Genomic DNA, 16,964 nt, shown 5'->3' with positions numbered 1-16,964 from the left:
CTCTCATAAATTAAAGATGAAAAGGTACAAGGCTCTTGCCAGAAAAATGAAGACAAATTTTTAATAGCTTGCCAAGACGCGGGGAGATGGAGCGCTCGGGAAAAATGAATTACGTTTTTATTATGTGTTTTATTGTGCTGTAATTGAACGGGATTAGCTGAGAATACAATATATTTGCAGGGCGGTGCGAGGAAAACAAAAATAATGACGACACCTCTCCCCCCCCACACCTGTGCAGGGACAGCTCCTGCGTGCAGGGGCTCAGATGGGGCTGGGGAGGGCACTTACAGGGCCGGGCTCACCCCAATCCCCCCCCCAGGCCGTGGGGCAGGGTGGCACAGAGCCCTGCGCAGGGTGCCTGACATCTCACATCTGTCCCCACGTCCCCACCGCTGCCACCCTGGGGGACACTGGGGGCCCTTCCCGAGCTGGCCCAGCCCAAAGGTGGCAGGCCAGTCCCTGAGAAGGAGCAGCCACACGTCCCTGGGACACTGGGGGTGCCGGGGGGGGGGGGACATCGATTGGTCCCTGGCATTTTTAATGAGCTGCCCGACCACAGGCTTTAACCTTGCCCATAATGAGGGCGAGCGGCAGCGATCCCTCCTGCCCCAGCCGGCTCCCCCAGCCTTAATGAGCTAATCAATACTTGTTCTCAGCTTAATTTCCAGCTAATTGCTCTTTAATGACGCCTGGAAACGGGCAGCCCGCTCGCAGGCCTCCCCCCTCCCCGCTCAGGGTCCCCAGGGTGGGGGTATCGGGGTCCCGGCCGGGTGCGGGTCACCTTCGCCCCAGCCCCGCTGGCGCTGGGGGTCCCGGCACACGGAGCCACCCGGACGGCCCCTTGGCACGGTCCCATGGCGTGGGGGGGGGGTCCCCAAGGCACCTGGGGCGAGGCAGGGGGACAAGGGGCACGCTGTCGCAGTGGGGTCACACCGCCTGGGCAGGTCCCCAAACCCCTACAGGGTCCCCAGCCCCCCCCCTTGGAGGGGGACACGAAGTTGCCGTGGGGTCCCCAGGGTGGTTTTGGGGAAGGGGTGGGGGGGGTGGGGGGCGAGGACCTGCAGGGACAGGGCTCGGGTGTGGGGACAGGGTGTCGTGGCATGGGGACGAGGCCAGCAGCGCCCTGGAGGTGGCAGCAGAGACCCCAGAGCCTGCTGCCTGTCCCCCCCCGGGCAGTGTCACCCCCCCCCCAGGACCCACCGGGGGGGGGGGGGGACATTTAGGGGGATCAAAGGCTGAGCGCAGGGTTACATCTCTGGGCCGCCAAGCCCAAAATGGGGACGCCCCCCCCCCACCCCAGCTGCAGGGTGTAGGGGACAGGGCACCCCACGGCCACGTAGGGGCAGGGTTCCCAGCTCGGGTCCCCAAAAATGGTCCTGGTGGGAGGCGTGGAGGTGACCTCGGTGCCGGGGGGGGGGGGGACAGAGGTGGCAGGGAGGCCATCAGCACCAGGCTGGGGGGGGGGCACAACCACGGGCGATGCCACTTGCATGGGAGTGGGGTGGCGAAGAACGGCCTCCTGTCCAAAACACCCTGCCATGGGGCTGTCCCCCAAAAAATCCCAGAGCCTGGCCGAGCTCCTGCTTGCCCCATTCCTGGGGTCAGGGGTGCAGGGGGGGGACCTTGGCATGTGGGGGCTGCCCCCGCCCCAAGGTGTCGAAGCCGGCGTGGGGATGCCATACAGAAGGGGGGGGGTCCCCGCAGCCCCCCAGAAGGAGCCGGGTGCCCCAAAAACCCCACAGAGGTGACGGAGACCGCTGAGTGCCCGGGGACCGGAGTGTCCCTCGCCACCTGGCCACCGCTCCCGGTCCCCCCCCTGCGAAGCCCCCATCCCTCCTGCGCGCAGCTGCAACCGCTTCCCCAAGAATTTGCTGACGGGCTCGTTCTGGGGAGGAATTTGTTCCGGAGAAGCCCCGGGAAACCTGAGCCCGGCTGTTTTATGGCGCGGGTCCCGCCTGGCACATGGGGCAGGGGGACTTGCCCGTGCCTTGTCCCCGTAGGGGACCCACGGGACGTGGTTGGGACCCATCGGGGGATGCGTGGCTCTAGGGTCAGCTGGCTGGATTCAAGCTGCTCTGAATGGCAGGAAAAAAAAAAAAAAAGGGGGGGCAGAGGTGGGTTTGAGCCAAAAAAAGGGAGATTTGGGTTATTAATAGCCGGACCCTCACGGCTCCGGGGGCGCTCCCTGCCCCACGGCCAGCACCCCCGGCAGCAGACACGTGCCCCTGTTCCCGCCCCGGCGCCTCCTTGCCAAAACTGACACAACCCTGAGTCATTTGGCCCACGGCTTCGTTTCCAGGGTGGGATTTTCGTCAGCCTCAGCCCCCCCCTGGGATCGCCTGGGACGTCGGCCCGGGGCCGGGGCAGGACCGGGGCACCCCGGGACAGGCAGCGAGCAGGATGGGGCCACGTCCCCACGGCACAGCCAGAAGGGGTGCCACGGCCCGGGGGGGGGCATCTGTGGATATATGGGACAATCACTAGGGGAAATAATGGGGACGGGAGCCCTGGGGTGCGCCGCGCCAGGGGGCACGCTGATTGAAGTGGGGCGTGATGGAATACAGCTCCTCGTTAAGCACAGGTTAGAGCTTCCACCCCTAATTCAGAGCTGCTGCTATTTATTAGCACGTTCAACAGCCTCGTTAAGCAGGAGGTTTAATTACCTGCCGGGGCTGTAGCTCCATCTTGTTTCTGAGCCCAGCAGCTTTTAGGGGCAGGCAAGGCAGCGCTTGGCATGGGGTTGCCTGAGGATGCGGATGATGTTTCCCCCCAGGACTGTGGCTCTGGGGGTGCCTAAAGGGGTTCCTCAGCCCCCCCAGCTCTCCCCTGCTCCCCAGGCAGTCTCCAGGACCCCCTAAAGCCCCAGCTGCTGGGGTTGCCAAAAAACCTGCAGCACGGGTGGGCCGGGCCAGAGGAGCTGGGGGGGCTTGGCCCCGAGCCACGGGGCTGGGGGCCACTAAGGGGGAGCAGAGAGCGGCCGAAGGCAGAGCCAGCAGGACCCCCCCTCCGTGACAGGCGGCTGGAGGGGGATTTTTGCCAGCAAGGGCGGGTTTTGGGGGGCTGAAGCCCCGTGGATTTTCCATCATTAGCCGGGGCCGGATTCGCAACGTGCCCTGAGCGAAAGCTCCGGAGCCTGGAATGGATTTGCAGCGGGGTTTTGGAAAGCAAAAGCAGATTTTTTTTATTTCATTTTTTTTCAGCGCAGTGAAGGAAACCAGATCCTCCGAGGGGTCCCGGGACGGCTTTGCTTCGCCTGAGACTCGCCGTGGAAGCAAATCCCACAAATTCCTCGCCTGGAGAAGGGGAGGGGGCTGCAGCCCCCCCAGCACGGTGGCGGAGCAGGACGCGAACGCGCAGCGGGTTTGTGCTCAGCACTGTGTTTTCCCTGCTCGGGAAGGTGCTGGGTGTCCCCCGTCCCCCCCCCCCCCAAATTCAGAGCAGGGGAAACTGAGGCAGGGGGGCCCTGCAGCCCCGTGCAGGGGGGCTGTGCACCCCTGGGGCTCGGGGGGGCCCAACCAAGGTAATGCCACCACTCGTGTCCTCTCTGTGCCCGCTCCATGGCTAGGTGGGGGTGTCACGGGCATCCCCCCGGGAATCACCCCCCCCTGTTTAATTACAGCAGGCGTCCAGCTGCCCGAATTACAGCCCGTGGGATGCTTCTGCTCCCTGCCCTGGCCGTGCCAATCTGATTTCGCTCACGTCTCCCCACGGACCCCCATGAAGTCCCCCCCCCGGGGACAGCATCCCACAGGTGGGGGGTCCCGGCCGTGGCACCAGGGGGGTAACGCCGGTAACGGGGGGTCCTGCCGCAGCACGGCGGGTCCCGGCAGGGAAGGGGTGGCCGCCAGCCCGGGGCCTGTCCGGGGCTGGGACGGGGGCCCGTCGGGGGGGCGTGGGGACTGGCGTGGCGCTGACATCACGGCCGGTGGCAGCGGGGCTGTCGCGGGGCTGGGCGCACGAAGCCATTGCGCACCGGAGCCTCTGGTAAGTGACGGCTTGGGGTCGGGAAAGGGAGGTCCTGGGGGGATTTGGGGAGCGGGGGGGGTGGCTTTGCATCCTGGCCGGTCCCCCCCCCCTTTTCCTGGCCCCAGCTGCCGTGGCCGCTCGGGGTTGGGGCTTTTCTCTGTGCAGGCAGAGGGTTGGGGGCTAGGCAGCGGGGGGGGGCTCCGGTGAACTTTTTGGTGAATGCTGTGGGATGAGGTTTGTTGTCCCTTCTGTAAGCCGGGGGGGGGGGTTAATGGGGACAAACAGGGGGCTGGGGAGGGGGCTGCAGTCCTTGTTTGGGGGAGACTCGAGGGGCTGGCTCACAGCAGAGGTGGGAAGCCTGGGGGCCGATCAGCCCCCCTGTTTGGGGACAGGGACCCCACTGCGCCGTGCAGGCTGCCCACTCGTGCACTGAGTTCCCCCGTGCTCAGCCATCAATGTGATAGCTCGGGGGGGGGGGTCGTAAAGCTTTTTGAGGGGGATGAGCCCCTGCTCGGCTGAGATACAGGGTGGGAGGTGAGGGCAGAGAGGGGTCATGGCAAGGAGAGGGGGGGGGACAAAAGCCAGGAGCGAGCGGGAGCATCCTCCTGGCTCGGCTCCTCTCGGCTGGCTGCCTCCAGCACGGAAAGAGCCCCTTGTCTGCTGGATCAGCCGCTCCACTGCGCTCGTCCGGGCAGTGACGGAGGGGAAAAAAAGCCTCGTGACTCCTGCAGAGAGGTGGGGAAAGGAAAGGGGCGCCCGGCTCCACAGCAGCTTCCCGAGAGGAGCAGGGCACGAAGCTGCCAGGGCGACGTGGAGCAGCCTCTTGGGTGCCTGGGCCCTGGTGGGGTCAGAGCAGGCTGGGCTGTACCTGCAAGGAAAATAGGGTGAAGCTGGGTGTGGGGTCAGCAGCCCCATTTGGGGAGAAAGAAGGGACTGTGTGGTGTCACGTTTTGGGGTGGGAGCTGGCTTAGGAGCCTGGTGGGAGGTGGGGAGCTGCAGGGTGGGAAGAGCCCCCCCTGCATGTCCTGCTGTGCTGTCCAGGGGGCTGGGGCGCATTCTCCGTGCCCCTAAAACATGTTCTCCCTCCTGGCAGGCCACGATGGCAGCTCGGCTCTAACCCGGGAGGCCGGAGCTGTGCCGGAGGTCCCCGTCCAAGTGATGGTGGCACCGTGCTCGGGGAGCCGCCGCGAGGATGCCTGAGGCCAAGCCCCTGAGCTCCTCCTGCCTGGTGCTTTCCTTGCTCTCCGCACACTGGGCTTGGCTCCAGCTGGGCCAGGCTTTCCCCAGCACCGCCGACTACCTGCAGCGGGGCTGGCAGCGGCTGCTGGAGGAAGGGGAAGGTTGCGCCGAGTGCCGGCCGGACGAGTGCCCGGAGCCGCGCGGGTGCCTGGCCGGCACGGTGCGGGACGCCTGCGACTGCTGCTGGGAGTGCGCCAACCTGGAGGGGCAGATCTGCGACCTGGACAACACCAACCACTTCTACGGCAAGTGCGGGGAGCACCTGGAGTGCCGGCTGGACGCCGGCGACCTGCGGCACGGTGAGGTGCCCGAGCCCCAGTGCGCCTGCCTCTCGCACCGAGCCCTCTGCGGCTCCGACGGCAGGACCTACCCCCAGCTCTGCCGCTTCCTGGAGGCCGCCCGCGCCCATCCCGATGCCAACCTCACCGTGGCCCACGAGGGTCCCTGCGAGGCAGGTAGCACCTGAGGGGAGCGGTGGGATAAGGGGGCTGGGTTAAGTCTTTCACCCTGGGGTCTTCCTGCTCCGGGCACGGCATGTGGAGAGCTTTGGGAGAGGCTTTGCCAAGTCTGCGCGGGATTTACGGGAGGCTGAGCGCTGCTGAGGCGGCTGGGGGAGATCCAGGGCATCGTTAGCGAGCTCTTGGCCGCGGCACCGTGCGGCTGGAGCGCGGCTGGTGCCAAGAAACTCCCCAGAAGCGCGGCTCCTTCGCCCTGGCCTCTGCTTGCATGCAGAAAGCTGGGCCGGGTCGGTTTGCTGCGCCATTTCCATCTGCACGTTGAAACCCAGAGTGTGGCTAAGGGATGGGGGACAACCTGTGGGCAGCCCCGTGGCACCGGTTGCCACAGCCCAAGGGGGTGTCAGGGCTGGTTTCATTTTCTGTAGCTTGTCTTGTCCCTGAGTTTTTGCTCTGCGAGCATGTTCTTGGGCGCCCATAAGAGCCGGGGCATTCCTGGGGTAGGTGGGGGGATTGTGGCCAGGACAGGGGACCTGAAGGGGACAGGGGATGTGAAGGCTGTGTCCTGGGGAGCTCTGAGGTGCAGGAGGGGCTGCAACAACCGTGGGTTTGTGGGGAGCTGGGGGTGGCCCCCAGCCCTGGCTGGGAGGAGGGACAGCGCCCTGGGGCGCAGCGATGCTCTGCGTGGATGGGCTTGGAGAGGGGCTGTGGGGGAGGGTCCTGGCATCGCTACCCAAGCCAAATGCTCCTAGCTCGGCTCTCCTGGCTCCTCTGTGTCCCCCAGAGCCCCAGATCACCTCCCCTCCCTACGACGCCTGGAACGTCACCGGCCAGGACGTCATCTTTGGCTGCGAGGTCTTCGCCTACCCCATGGCCTCCATCGAGTGGAGGAAGGACGGCACCGAGATGCTGCTGCCGGGAGATGACCCCCACATCTCTGTCCAGGTGGGCGCGCTCCCCTCTCCTGCAAATGCCTCTTGTAGTTTCCGATCTCCTGCTGGTTCTGTAGCACCTGCAGAGCGCTGCAGCAGGGAGCTGCCTTCGGCTCGCCCTGCCTGCTGCCTTCGCTCCGTGTCTGCCGGTGGGGCTGGATGAGGGGATCAGCCCTGCTCATCCTCTGGTCACCCTGCCGGCATCCTGCCCGTGGTTGATCCCAAATATAGCACGGAGCAAGCCCCACGGCACCCAGCCAGGCCATACCCGGCCGTTACAGGGTGTGGGCAGCGGCACGGGGCCGTGCAGCGCAGCCGGGCACTGATGAGGGGGGGGATCGTGGTGGGGAGCACCCACCACGGCTGTAGGTGCTGCTCTCCTGCGCCTTTCTGACCCCCGTGCCCTGCTGCAGGGGTCTGGCTGAGGGCCCTGCCCGGCCGAGGGAGCCTCAGCTCTCCAGCCCCGGCCACCACATGGCAATAGCAGCCTGCAAACAGCTGCAGCCCAGCTGGGGCCGGAGGAGGTTGTTTCGTGCTGGGGACAAACAAAAAATAGCCCAGTTGGCGCCAGGGAGCTCGGGGCCCCTCTGAGCCATCCCTGCCGGGCTTGCAGCACGCCGCTCTGCCCGTGGAGAGCTGCCTCTCCCATCCAGGGGGCTGCGCCCACCCCCAAAACCTTACTTAATGGGGGGAAAAGACTTTTCCTGGCATGCACCCCGCTCCCCACAGCCAGGTGGGGCACCCCGCTGGGACTTCCCTCGCCCCAGGGCTCACCACCGTCCCCCCCCTCGCAGTTCAGAGGCGGTCCCCAGAGGTACGAAGTGACCGGCTGGCTGCAGATCCAGGGCGTGCGGGTGACAGACGAGGGCACCTACCGCTGCTTTGCCAGGAACAAGGTCGGGGAGGTGGTGGCGTTCGCCAGCCTGACCGTCTTCACGCCGGGTGAGCACCCGTCCCCCTGTCCCCGTGAGGTCCCGGGGGGGATGCGGGAGGGGACATTTGGGATACTGGGCACAGCCAGCGGCGTGGTTTGGTGCTGGAGGGGGGCAATGTCACGCCGTCCCTGTGCTGCCGTTTCAGACCAGCTCAACCTGACGGGCTCGTCCCTGCCGAAGCCTCGCATGGTGCCCGAGGACTACGGGGACAGCGAGGAGGACTACTACTAGCCCAGCAATGGGCAGTGCTCACCCCACGGGGGTGCCACCTCATCCTATGGTGCCCATCCCTGGGGGTTGGGATGGCTCCGGAGCAAACACCCCCAAACCAAACCTCCTTCTCTGAGCAGTCCTGGCACCGCAGCCTCTTTTTTTTGGGGTGGTGCAGGGGGCCGGGACATGGCGGTGACACTTGTGTCGTCCCCAGGCCCGTCTGCATCCCCTGGGTAGGGACAGCCAGGCTTCGCCCCAGCACCTAGGAGCTTGCTGCTGAAACACCCTTCCTTCCCGTTTCATTTTTAACCAGAAAAGTAGTGATTTGAGGAAACCAGACACTTGTGGTTTTCACCACTATCTTCCCCTCCCCGGACAATGCTGGCCTGAACGCCGACGTGGCCAGAAACACTTTTGGCCTTTTCAGACTGACTTTGTCCCTTCCCTTCCAAGCAGCTCTGTGTTTGGACGTTTCGGTGGGTGCTGGTGAACACGTGCACGGAGCAGAGCTGACCCAGGGCAGCGAGCGTCCTGCACCCACAGGGGTCGTCCTGGGGGGGTCCCCTGTATGGTGGGGATCCAGCTGGCCCTCTGCACCCCCAGCTCCTCGGGTCCTACCCCTGCCACCACCCGTCCCCAGCCCCTTCCCTCCTCCCAGCTGCAGGGAGGTCTGGAGCCGAGGCCAGGAGCCAGCTCCTCGAGGAAGGAGCTGGCCGGTCCCCAGGCAGGATGCGACCAGCCCGGCTGCTCTGGGTTTGTACGCTGCTCTCCTTCCCTTTCTTCTTTTCTTTCCCTTCCTCTTTCTCTCGAGAGCTGGCTCGGACGATGCAATTACAGCATCAAAACCTGAACAAGCAAATAAAAGGGATTTGTCTGGAGTTGGCAGCAGCCCGAAATTCCTGCAGCCGGTGAGGCTGGGCCAGCCCCGTGCCGCAGCCAGCAGCGCTGCTGCGCCTCCCCGGCCCCTCTGGCGGCGGCTCCTGGCCCTGTCACTGTCCCCACCAGGTCCCCACACCTCTGCCGTGGCCCTGGGGCCCTTTCCGTGATGGGGAACCCCACAAAACTGGGAGAAAGGACATGCTCCTTCCTCCTGGGCTGCTTTCACTGCCTGGTGCGTCCTCAGGCAGCGTGATTTTTCCATTCTTGGTTTTTATTTCTGCCTCTTTTTAGGTGCAAAACCTGCTTTTTTTTGGAGAAACTGGGGCACTTCCATCGCTCCTCACCCCCTCCCCCTTTGTGTAAGTGTTCGGTGGAACGGGGCCATGCTGGGGCTGCGGCTGCCGCGGGGAAACCCGAGAGCATCCCATGGCTCCGAGCCGCTCGCTGGGCTCCCGGGCTGGCCCCCGGCCAGGCTCCCGTACCAATCCTACCCCGGCCAGCCCTGCCCGATGCCACACGGGCCTGGGACACACCGGGCTGGCCGGGGGATGGATGGGCTGGACCCCATCCATGGGGCAGAGAGGCTGCAGGATGGTGCTGGGGCTCTGTTCCTTGCAAGGCGAGGGGGCTGGTGTCCCCCGTGCCCACTCCCAGCCCCTTAAAAATTAAAGGAGCCAATATCGCTGCGTGGCTGGAATCGGTCACTGCCAGGGAGCCTAATTGAGGTTATTTGTTGCCTCGGGAAGCGTTCGGTCAGCTCTGACACGGGCTGCGTGAGTGCCTCCCCCAGGGTCTGCGTGGGGACGGTGCTCGGCTCCGGGCACCTGGAGGGGGTCCTGGGGACTTGGCTGAGCTGCGCCTGGTGGCAGCGTGGGGACAGGGCTGGCTGCCCTGCTTTTTGGGGTGGTTTGGCCCCTGCTCCTGGCTTGTCCCAGAGCTGGTGTGGGGACACATCCAGGTCCCCAGAGCATCCCAGTGCCGGCCAGGAGGCTGCGGAGGTGCGCGGTGGCTGTCCCTGGATGCCACCAGGGTGATCCTTGGATGGCACCGGCGTGTCCCCCTCCCCAGCTCACGGCCTGACCCCCCAGCGCTTGCCCCAAACTTACATCCCCGAGCCTCCCGCATCTCCCCGAGCCTCCCGCATCCCCCCAAGGCCCGGAGCCGGTGCCGTCCTCCCCCGGGCTCAGGGTGTCGCCAGCCGCCCCAGCCCGGCCCCTCGTCGCCTCCGTGTCGCCGAACAGTGCCACCTCCTGGCAAAGCCACCAACGCGCCACCACGGTCCCCGGCCGGGCCTCCCGGCGCTCCGGCCCTGCTTGGGAGCGGGTAAACTGAGGCACGGAGCCACCGAGGGCTCAGCAGGGGCGGCCACCTGCACCCCGACCTCTGTCCCCAGCCCGTCCCCGTCCTTGGGGACCCCTGCGTCCCTCGTGCCCTCGGCACGGCACATCTCCGCGCTGGCTTGGGGAGAGAGAAAGGAGCAAGACCCCTTCCCTGCCTCCCCGCAGCACTTACGCCGTCTGATAAATAAAATGGAAATAAATCCTCCTGCGTTTGCAGCAAATAGGTCTCCGCGGGGGGTTGCTTTCAATAATTCAAATGCCGCCGCAGAGCGGAGCCCACGCCAATGGGTTTTAATAAACAGCGCCGTAATGTGACATGCAATTTATTATTAAGCTTAAAACAGGAAGCGAGGAGTTTAATAAAAGCGCCAGGTCCCTGGCTCAGGCACGGCGAGCAGGGGGTGCTGGCTGGGGGGGGACAGCAGGGCTGGCCCCGGGGGCTCCGAGATGGGACCGTGGTGACACTGGGCAGGGCACAGCACAGCAGTGGGCAGGGGTAAGGCACAAAATGCTGCCTGGACCTAATGCAGATCCACCTGGGCAGCCCTGCCCTGATCCATTGGGGCGGTTTAAAAGCAGGCAGAGGGGGCTGTGAGCCTGCTGGGGCCATGGGGCTGTGCGTAATGGGGGCTGCAGGGAGCATCGGGGGGCTGCTTGAGGGCTGGTGGCAAGTGGCAGCTCCTGGGGAGTGGCACAGCCCTCTCACTGTCCCTGCTGCGGGCTTGCCAAGCTCCCTTTGCTGATATTTCCATCTTTCTCCCCTAGGGTTGAGGGATGTGGCTTTCTTACCTCCCCTCCTTGGTCCTGCATCCCAGCAGCATCCCTTCTGCTTGGGGTGGGCCCTGGGAAATCGCAGTGCCTGCTCCTGCAGTAACCAGAAGAGGTGGTGCAGAGGCTGCCTGCACTGTTCCCCCATAGAAATGGAGTTTGGAGAGGCTGCTCCCTGCGTGCCAGCTCATTTACTGCTGTATTAGCAACAAGCCCCTTTCCCCTGAAGGCTGTGGGGTTTGTCCCAGCGCAGAGCCATGGAGTGGGGCACCTGCGGCTCCCCCAGCAGCCCCTATCTCGGGGGGGGTTTCCAGCCAGATAAAGCCCAGCAGGCAGCCTCCTTCCCCCGGCTTATCTGAAGTGCTGGCAGGGCTGTGCGTGGGGCAGCACCTGGGTGAGCTGGACCTGGGTGCAGGGGAGGGACGTGGTGTCCCACCGTCCCCTCGAGGTGACCGTCTGTGTGCCACCAGCCCGAGGACGGGGGGGGCTCCTCCTTTTGGGGTTATCTCAGCAGCGAGGGGGTGCTCAGCAGGGACCTGCCTTATCGCGGAGCTGGTTGCTGTCTCTCCTCGCGGGCGTTTTCTGCCCCGGGGCTGCTCTCTGTCACTTCTCTGCTCCGTAACAGCCGGAGGCAGGAGGAAATGGGAGCCTCTGTGCCTGGTCCCTGCCGGAGCGCGCGGCTTCGGAAGTGGGGGGGATCTGGCTTGCAATTACCGTGCCTCTGGCTTGGCAGGCCTCAAATTGTGAGTGATGGGGCTTCTGCAGAGCAGCCCCCGAGCCCACGCAGGCTGGAGAGTGCTCGCACCCCTCAGCAGCCTCCCGGGCTGCGGCATCAACCTCCTGCCCGGGCTTGGCTGGTTTGGGAGTGTGGGATGCCAGAGGGGGCATGGGACAGCCCCGTGGGGAGCTGCAAATCCTGGGTACTAGTGAACACCCCAAAAATTCACATCCCCTGACCTGGGGTGTCCTGGGAGCACAGCTGATGGATCGGAGCCCCGTGTCCATATATAACATGCAGCAATCCTGCAGCTGATGGGTTTTGCAGGACGGGAGCAGCAGCCTGCAAGCTTTTTGGGAAGGAGGACGGGCAGCTCCGTGCTCGCTGCCGGAGGATGGAGGAGCCAGAATCAAGCAGTGCTGATCCCAGCTCAGCAGGGCTCATTTCAAACACGGGAGGAGGACCCGAAACGCCAATCACCTTCGGACGGTGTCCCCCCGGCCTCAAGAGTCACCCCAAACTCCATCTCTCTCCCACCACCACCTTGCCCTGGCGGTGGGGACGGAAGGGTTAAACCGCAGGTCCCGGCACAGCAAGTGCTCACCGAAACAGCCAGCAGCTGCCCGGGGCTCCCCTCTGCCCCCTGCCCTTATCCATCTCCCTTATCCCCGGGCAGGAGCGGGGCGCTTCCCCTCTGCCTCCTGACGAGGAGCAGAGCTGGCGGAAGCCGGGCTGGGGTCCCCGTCCCTGGGCAGAGGGGGATGCTCGGGGCACGGGCAGGGGGTCTGGGGGGGGGGGGGTCAGGCAGGGACATTTTGCCCGTCCTCGGAGCATCTCCAGCAGTACGGAGCTGGAGCGGCGGCGGGCAGGCTCGGACGGGCTGTTTAATTAAATGTGAAGGGCTGCCGCGCTCCAGCCCTCGCTGCAGCCTGAGCGACTCCGAGAAAGAGGCCTTTTATTAAAAGAGAGAGAGGCTCCTGCTCTGCCAGGCAGCCATCAAACCGCACATTTAATTGTCTCGCCTCGTTTAGCTGGTTTATGGGGAGGGGACGCGCTCCAAGCCCTCCCCGCAGGTCCCCAGGGTGGTGAAGGGAGGGGGGTGCAGGAGGCTGGCCCCCACCCCTGGGCACCTCGGGGGCTCGCTGGGGCTGGGGGGGCTCAGGCACGGGTTCAGCTGCGGGTACCAAAGCAGGGCTGGGTCCTGGAGATGCGATGTGATTCCCCAGGGGACAGCCGCAGCCTTTACCCGGGCTGGGCTGGAGCAGCCAGGCCAGAGCTCCCCATTTGGGGAGGAAAACAAAGACGAGGAGGGGGAGGAAATGCGGGCTTTTATCAAAACCTCCGACTTCAAAGTTGTCCAGCTGAAGTGCTCCCCTTTGGTTTAATTTGAAGTGATGTTTCCTTCAGTGGCTGCGGCTAAATGGCATCAAACGAGGCTGAAACGGCCGGAAAGCCTGGGAAGGAAGCGCGCTATTTGGGAACGGCTGGGCTCAGGCCTTCCCAGGGGGATCGGCCACCGAAGCCTTTCCCCAGAGGTGAAAACCATCGATACTGGCATTTCGTCCCTTAGCTCCCGGCACGGGACAAGATCCAAACCCTCTGGGGACGGGGAACCCTGCGATCTCCCCCACCCCGGGTGCTTTGGGGGCTTCGTGCTGGCCCCGAGGCTCCTGGCCGGGGAGGGAAGCGATGGATTTTGATCCAGCCCTGCGCACGGAGGAGGGGTGCTGAGAGCCGGGTGCTGTCACGCTGCTGGGACTGCTCACAAACAGCTCCTCAAATCCTCCTTCCACCCAAAAGGGGCTTGGGCCTGCTCTCAAAAACAGGGTTCCAGTGACCCGCAAGAGCTTTTCTTGTGCCGAATCTCAGGGGAGAGATGCTTGAATGCATGCCCGTACTTGCAGCAATGGGACCTCCGTGGAGCAGAAGGTTTTTGTCTGTGCGCCCCCTTTTTTGTGCTCAACCTCAGTCCTCGATGCTTGGCAAAATTCCTCCACCGACACCACATGAGTGTACGAAGCTGCAACCTCCCACCCTTTACAGGTAAGGAAGGGGGGAAAAAAAAAAAAAAAGCCCCCTCTCCCATCAGAGAGGGCCGTGTGGAGCTGCAATTCCCCTTCTCCCAGCCCAACATCTCTGCTCCAGCGCTGGCAGGGCTGCTGCTTTTTCGACTCGCCCCCTCCTCTGCCTCCCCCAGCCCCGCTCCCAGCTGCTGCGGGATGCTGCAGGCGGGCGCAGAGTTCATGGGAGCCGTACCTGTGCTTTGTCTTCATCTGTCACCCCTCCTGACAGTCAGATCCATCTTAAACTGGGAGCGCGAGGGGAAGAGAGGGAAGCAATAATTAACCTCTGCGCAGGCCGCTCCCGAAATGCTGCGGTCTGCTGATGCACGAGGAGACGGCCCTGACACTTTTATTGCTGCTCCAGCGCCGGGCAGCGCGTGTAGGAGGCGATGTGGCTGGGCTGGGACACCTGAGGCTGTCACTGCGGTGGAGGAGCCGCTGGCACGCGGCTCATTTGGGGTCCATGCGGGGTGCTCGGGCTGGGGTCTCGCAGCACAGCCCTTGTTGGAGGAGATTTGGGGGCGCAGGTCGGCGTGCTGACCTCTGTGTGCTTTTTTGGCAGCCCTGGCAGAAGCTGAGCCCCACATACGTCTCTGTCTCAGCGCAGAGCTGGGGTGACACAGCTGTGACACCGGCAGCTGGACCTTGTCCTAATTCCAGCACTGCTGCACGCTGGGCTGGGGAAGGAGGAGAAGAATCGGAGAGGCGCCAGGACCTCGTCCTGGACAGGGAAGTTTCTTCAGCACTGATCTGAGCTGGGGAGAAGGGCTCGGGGCTCCCAGGCTGTCCCGAGGTGCTGCGCCAGACTGGGAGGTGGCATCAGGGTCCTGGTGTGAGCATGATGCCGAGCATCCCCTGGGTCTCTGCTCCGGACCTGGTAGCAAATGAGCCCAGCAGTTAAAGCAGCACAAGCAGCCAAACTCCACCAAGATGCAAGACAACGATCATTTTTCCAAACGCTATGAGCCCAGCACAAGCACAGACTGATCCCCTCAGCTCTGGGTACAGTGCTGCCTCATTCCTTTGCAGAGAAACTGGGGAAAAAACCTCCAGGGCCTGGTTTCTGGGCAGTTTGCTCAGTTCTGGTGAGAAGCGTGAGCTGTAGGATCGCTGGGGCCGTCAATCAGAGCAGTGGCTGCGCTTTCCTACATACTGATGCCCGGCCAGCAGGTGTTGCGGCTCCATCTTGTACGAGCACGAGAGAAAATCAACGCCAAAAGTGCTTGGCAGCCAAACTTTGGGTCGTGCTGATCCCAAGGGGCTTGGCATGGCCAGGGAAGCACCAAGCCCATCCCAGTGAGCTTCTGCATTTAAGCAGCTGCTGCTTGTGTCAGTGGGAGATGGGGAAACTGAGGCACGGAGGGTGAGACTGATTTTCCCCAGCTGAGGCATGGAGCAGAAATGTCTCTAAGTCTTGTACAGCTTCCCTCCTGTAGCTGCAACAGCATCCTTTGGGAATGGGTCAGCCAGCTCAGGAATGCCCAGTGCCTGGCAAAACGAGCTCCAAAACTTTCCAGTTCAGCTTTCCTGGGGTACTTTACAAGAGGGACAGAGGGGAAAAAATTCCCCTAAACACCTGATGTGTCCACGAGTGCTGCCAGCTCCCTCGCTTCCGAGCGGCGGCGGGGCTCGCTCCCTGCACAGATGGGGGTTTAATCAGCCCCGGTTTAAGCACATGGGTGTTCGGCGCTAATCGAGTTTCCCTCCGTTCATTAGGCTGGTTATTCATCACTCGGGAATGATGAAAGGCTGCGAGTCTGCCGGGTGCTGGGAGCGGCGGTGCTGCTCGATGCCGGCGTGCAGCCGAGCATCCTTCCCTCGCCGTGGAACTGTTTGGGATGGGGACAGTCCCTCGGCCCCTTGGTGGCACTGAGGGGGTCTGGAGGCCGAGCTGCCTTAGGATTGTCCACCAAGTGGATGAGAAAGCAGCCGGCCCACCAGGTAACATGCAGACCCTGCTGTGGTTATCCCCCTGGCCCTAAAGTGGCATTTGGTGGCGCAGCTCACGGCGGATGAGAGCCACCAGCCTGCCCCGGGGGGCTGGCAGGTAACTGCCAATTAGTGGTTGGGGAGTTATTGGGTAATTCTCATTATCACGAGGCGCCTGGGGACCACTGGGCCATTGCCACGGGGGCTTGGAGCAGGTATCTAATGGGGTTCTGCAGGGAACCAAGTGATCTCCAAGTCCTGAAGACCTTGCCTGGAGTCCCACCGCTCACCACCCATGGAGCCGAGCTCCTGGCCTGTCCGTCTGTCCGTCCTGCGCCCTCCCTGGCTGAGAGCTGGTGCTGACACGTGCAGGATGCTCTCCCGCTGGGCCTGAGCACTTTTTGGGGGCCCTGAGAACCCCCCCGGGCTACCTGCTGCCATGGGGTCTCCTTTCCCGTTACCACCTCAACCCCCTTCATTCGCTCCCATGGCATCCTCCGACCCCCCCAGCACCTTGCAGCCCCCCGAGCCCCTCTCACCCCCTCCCCAGCACCTTCCTCCCCATGCCCGGCCACGTGGAGTGGCGCCAGCGCCGGCACCCCTCTACCTTCCAAAAGGGGCTGGTGCTTGGGTTTGATGGGAGCAATCCATCTCCATCACTGTAATGACCGTTCCCATTAATCGGCCATAAACTAATAAAGTAAGCACTTTCCCCTCCATCCCCGCCACCCCCCCCCCAAACTTCATTAAGTCTTTAGTACATTAATATGTCTTACTTAGTGTCTGCTTTGGCCTCTGTTGTTTTTGTTTTTGTTTTTTTTTCTCTTTTTTTTCCTTTTTTTTCTGCTGCGGGTAGCAGGGGTTTACCTGATGATGCTATTCCCCGCAGCCCCGAGGATGCTTTGACAGCCCGGGTCATCCCCACGGCGGCGGGAGCCTCGCGCCCGCGCGTGCTGGCGAGCGGAGAAGAAAGGGAAAGGGACGGGGCTGGGGAAGGGGGTGGTGGTGGGGGGGGGACACGGTGGAGGGAGGCGCGAATAAAAGATCCCGGACACCTCCAAATTAAATTTGTGATGCCTGGCATCAGATGGGCCCGCAGCCAGAGATTAATTCGACTGATCAAGTTATAAAGAGCGCTGCGGCGGGTAATCAATCTTGGAGCTGTCAGGCGGATAGGCAGCGGTATTAACCTGGCAGGACTCACACACACATACACACGCGCGCGCACACGCGAGCAGAAGCCTTTTTAATCCCTTTCACACTGCCTGTTATTTCCCAGGCCTGGTTATTTTGGAAGGGCTGGGGGGAGGCGGGGGTGGCACCGCTTTGCTCTCCTGTCCTCCAGCCCAGGTGGTGATAGCCCCGTCCCGGCGGAGCATCCTTCTGCCCCTCGCGTGCTCGCCACCCCAAAACGTGAAGGGATGGCACTCAGACGTGGAGTTGGGAGTCTTTAGGGTCAGTTTTCCAAGGTACAACACTGGATTTTCTGCTGGATGCTCAGACAACTCAGACAGCGCTTCCTCCTCT

The 16,964-nt window shown here is 63.6% G+C and overlaps 1 protein-coding gene across 4 annotated transcripts; it reads left to right on the top strand.

The window, feature by feature from the left end:
• The first annotated feature begins 2,649 nt into the window (after positions 1 to 2,649).
• On the top strand, positions 2,650 to 8,618 carry KAZALD1 (Kazal type serine peptidase inhibitor domain 1). Of its 4 annotated transcripts, none has more exons than XM_083844734.1 (6): positions 2,650 to 2,717; positions 3,201 to 3,360; positions 5,060 to 5,660; positions 6,445 to 6,605; positions 7,387 to 7,534; positions 7,673 to 8,618. In XM_083844734.1, the coding sequence occupies exons 3-6, from the start codon at positions 5,159 to 5,161 to the stop codon at positions 7,756 to 7,758; spliced, it is 897 nt and encodes a 298-aa protein (XP_083700860.1). In that variant the 5' UTR covers positions 2,650 to 2,717; positions 3,201 to 3,360; positions 5,060 to 5,158; the 3' UTR covers positions 7,759 to 8,618. The 4 variants fall into 4 exon arrangements, with proteins under 4 accessions (XP_083700860.1, XP_083700862.1, XP_083700861.1 ...); XM_083844736.1 differs by having other exon boundaries at positions 2,661 to 2,717; positions 3,206 to 3,360; XM_083844735.1 differs by lacking the exon at positions 2,650 to 2,717 and adding an exon at positions 2,780 to 2,898.
• Positions 8,619 to 16,964: the final 8,346 nt, after the last annotated feature.

The sequence above is a fragment of the Anser anser genome (assembly GCF_964211835.1).
Source record: "Anser anser genome assembly, chromosome: 7".
NCBI lineage: Eukaryota > Metazoa > Chordata > Aves > Anseriformes > Anatidae > Anser > Anser anser.
The sequence above is the reverse complement of the archived record's forward strand: the minus strand, read 5'-3'. Positions and strand labels throughout refer to the sequence as shown.

Coding starts and splice junctions, on each gene's coding strand:
- KAZALD1 (XM_083844734.1), top strand. CDS start 5,159: ATGCCTGAGGCCAAGCCCCTGAGCTCCTCCTGCCTGGTGCTTTCCTTG. Junction 6,606..7,386: donor ACCCCCACATCTCTGTCCAG/GTGGGCGCGCTC, acceptor CCCCCCTCGCAG/TTCAGAGGCGGTCCCCAGAG. Junction 7,535..7,672: donor CCTGACCGTCTTCACGCCGG/GTGAGCACCCGT, acceptor CTGCCGTTTCAG/ACCAGCTCAACCTGACGGGC.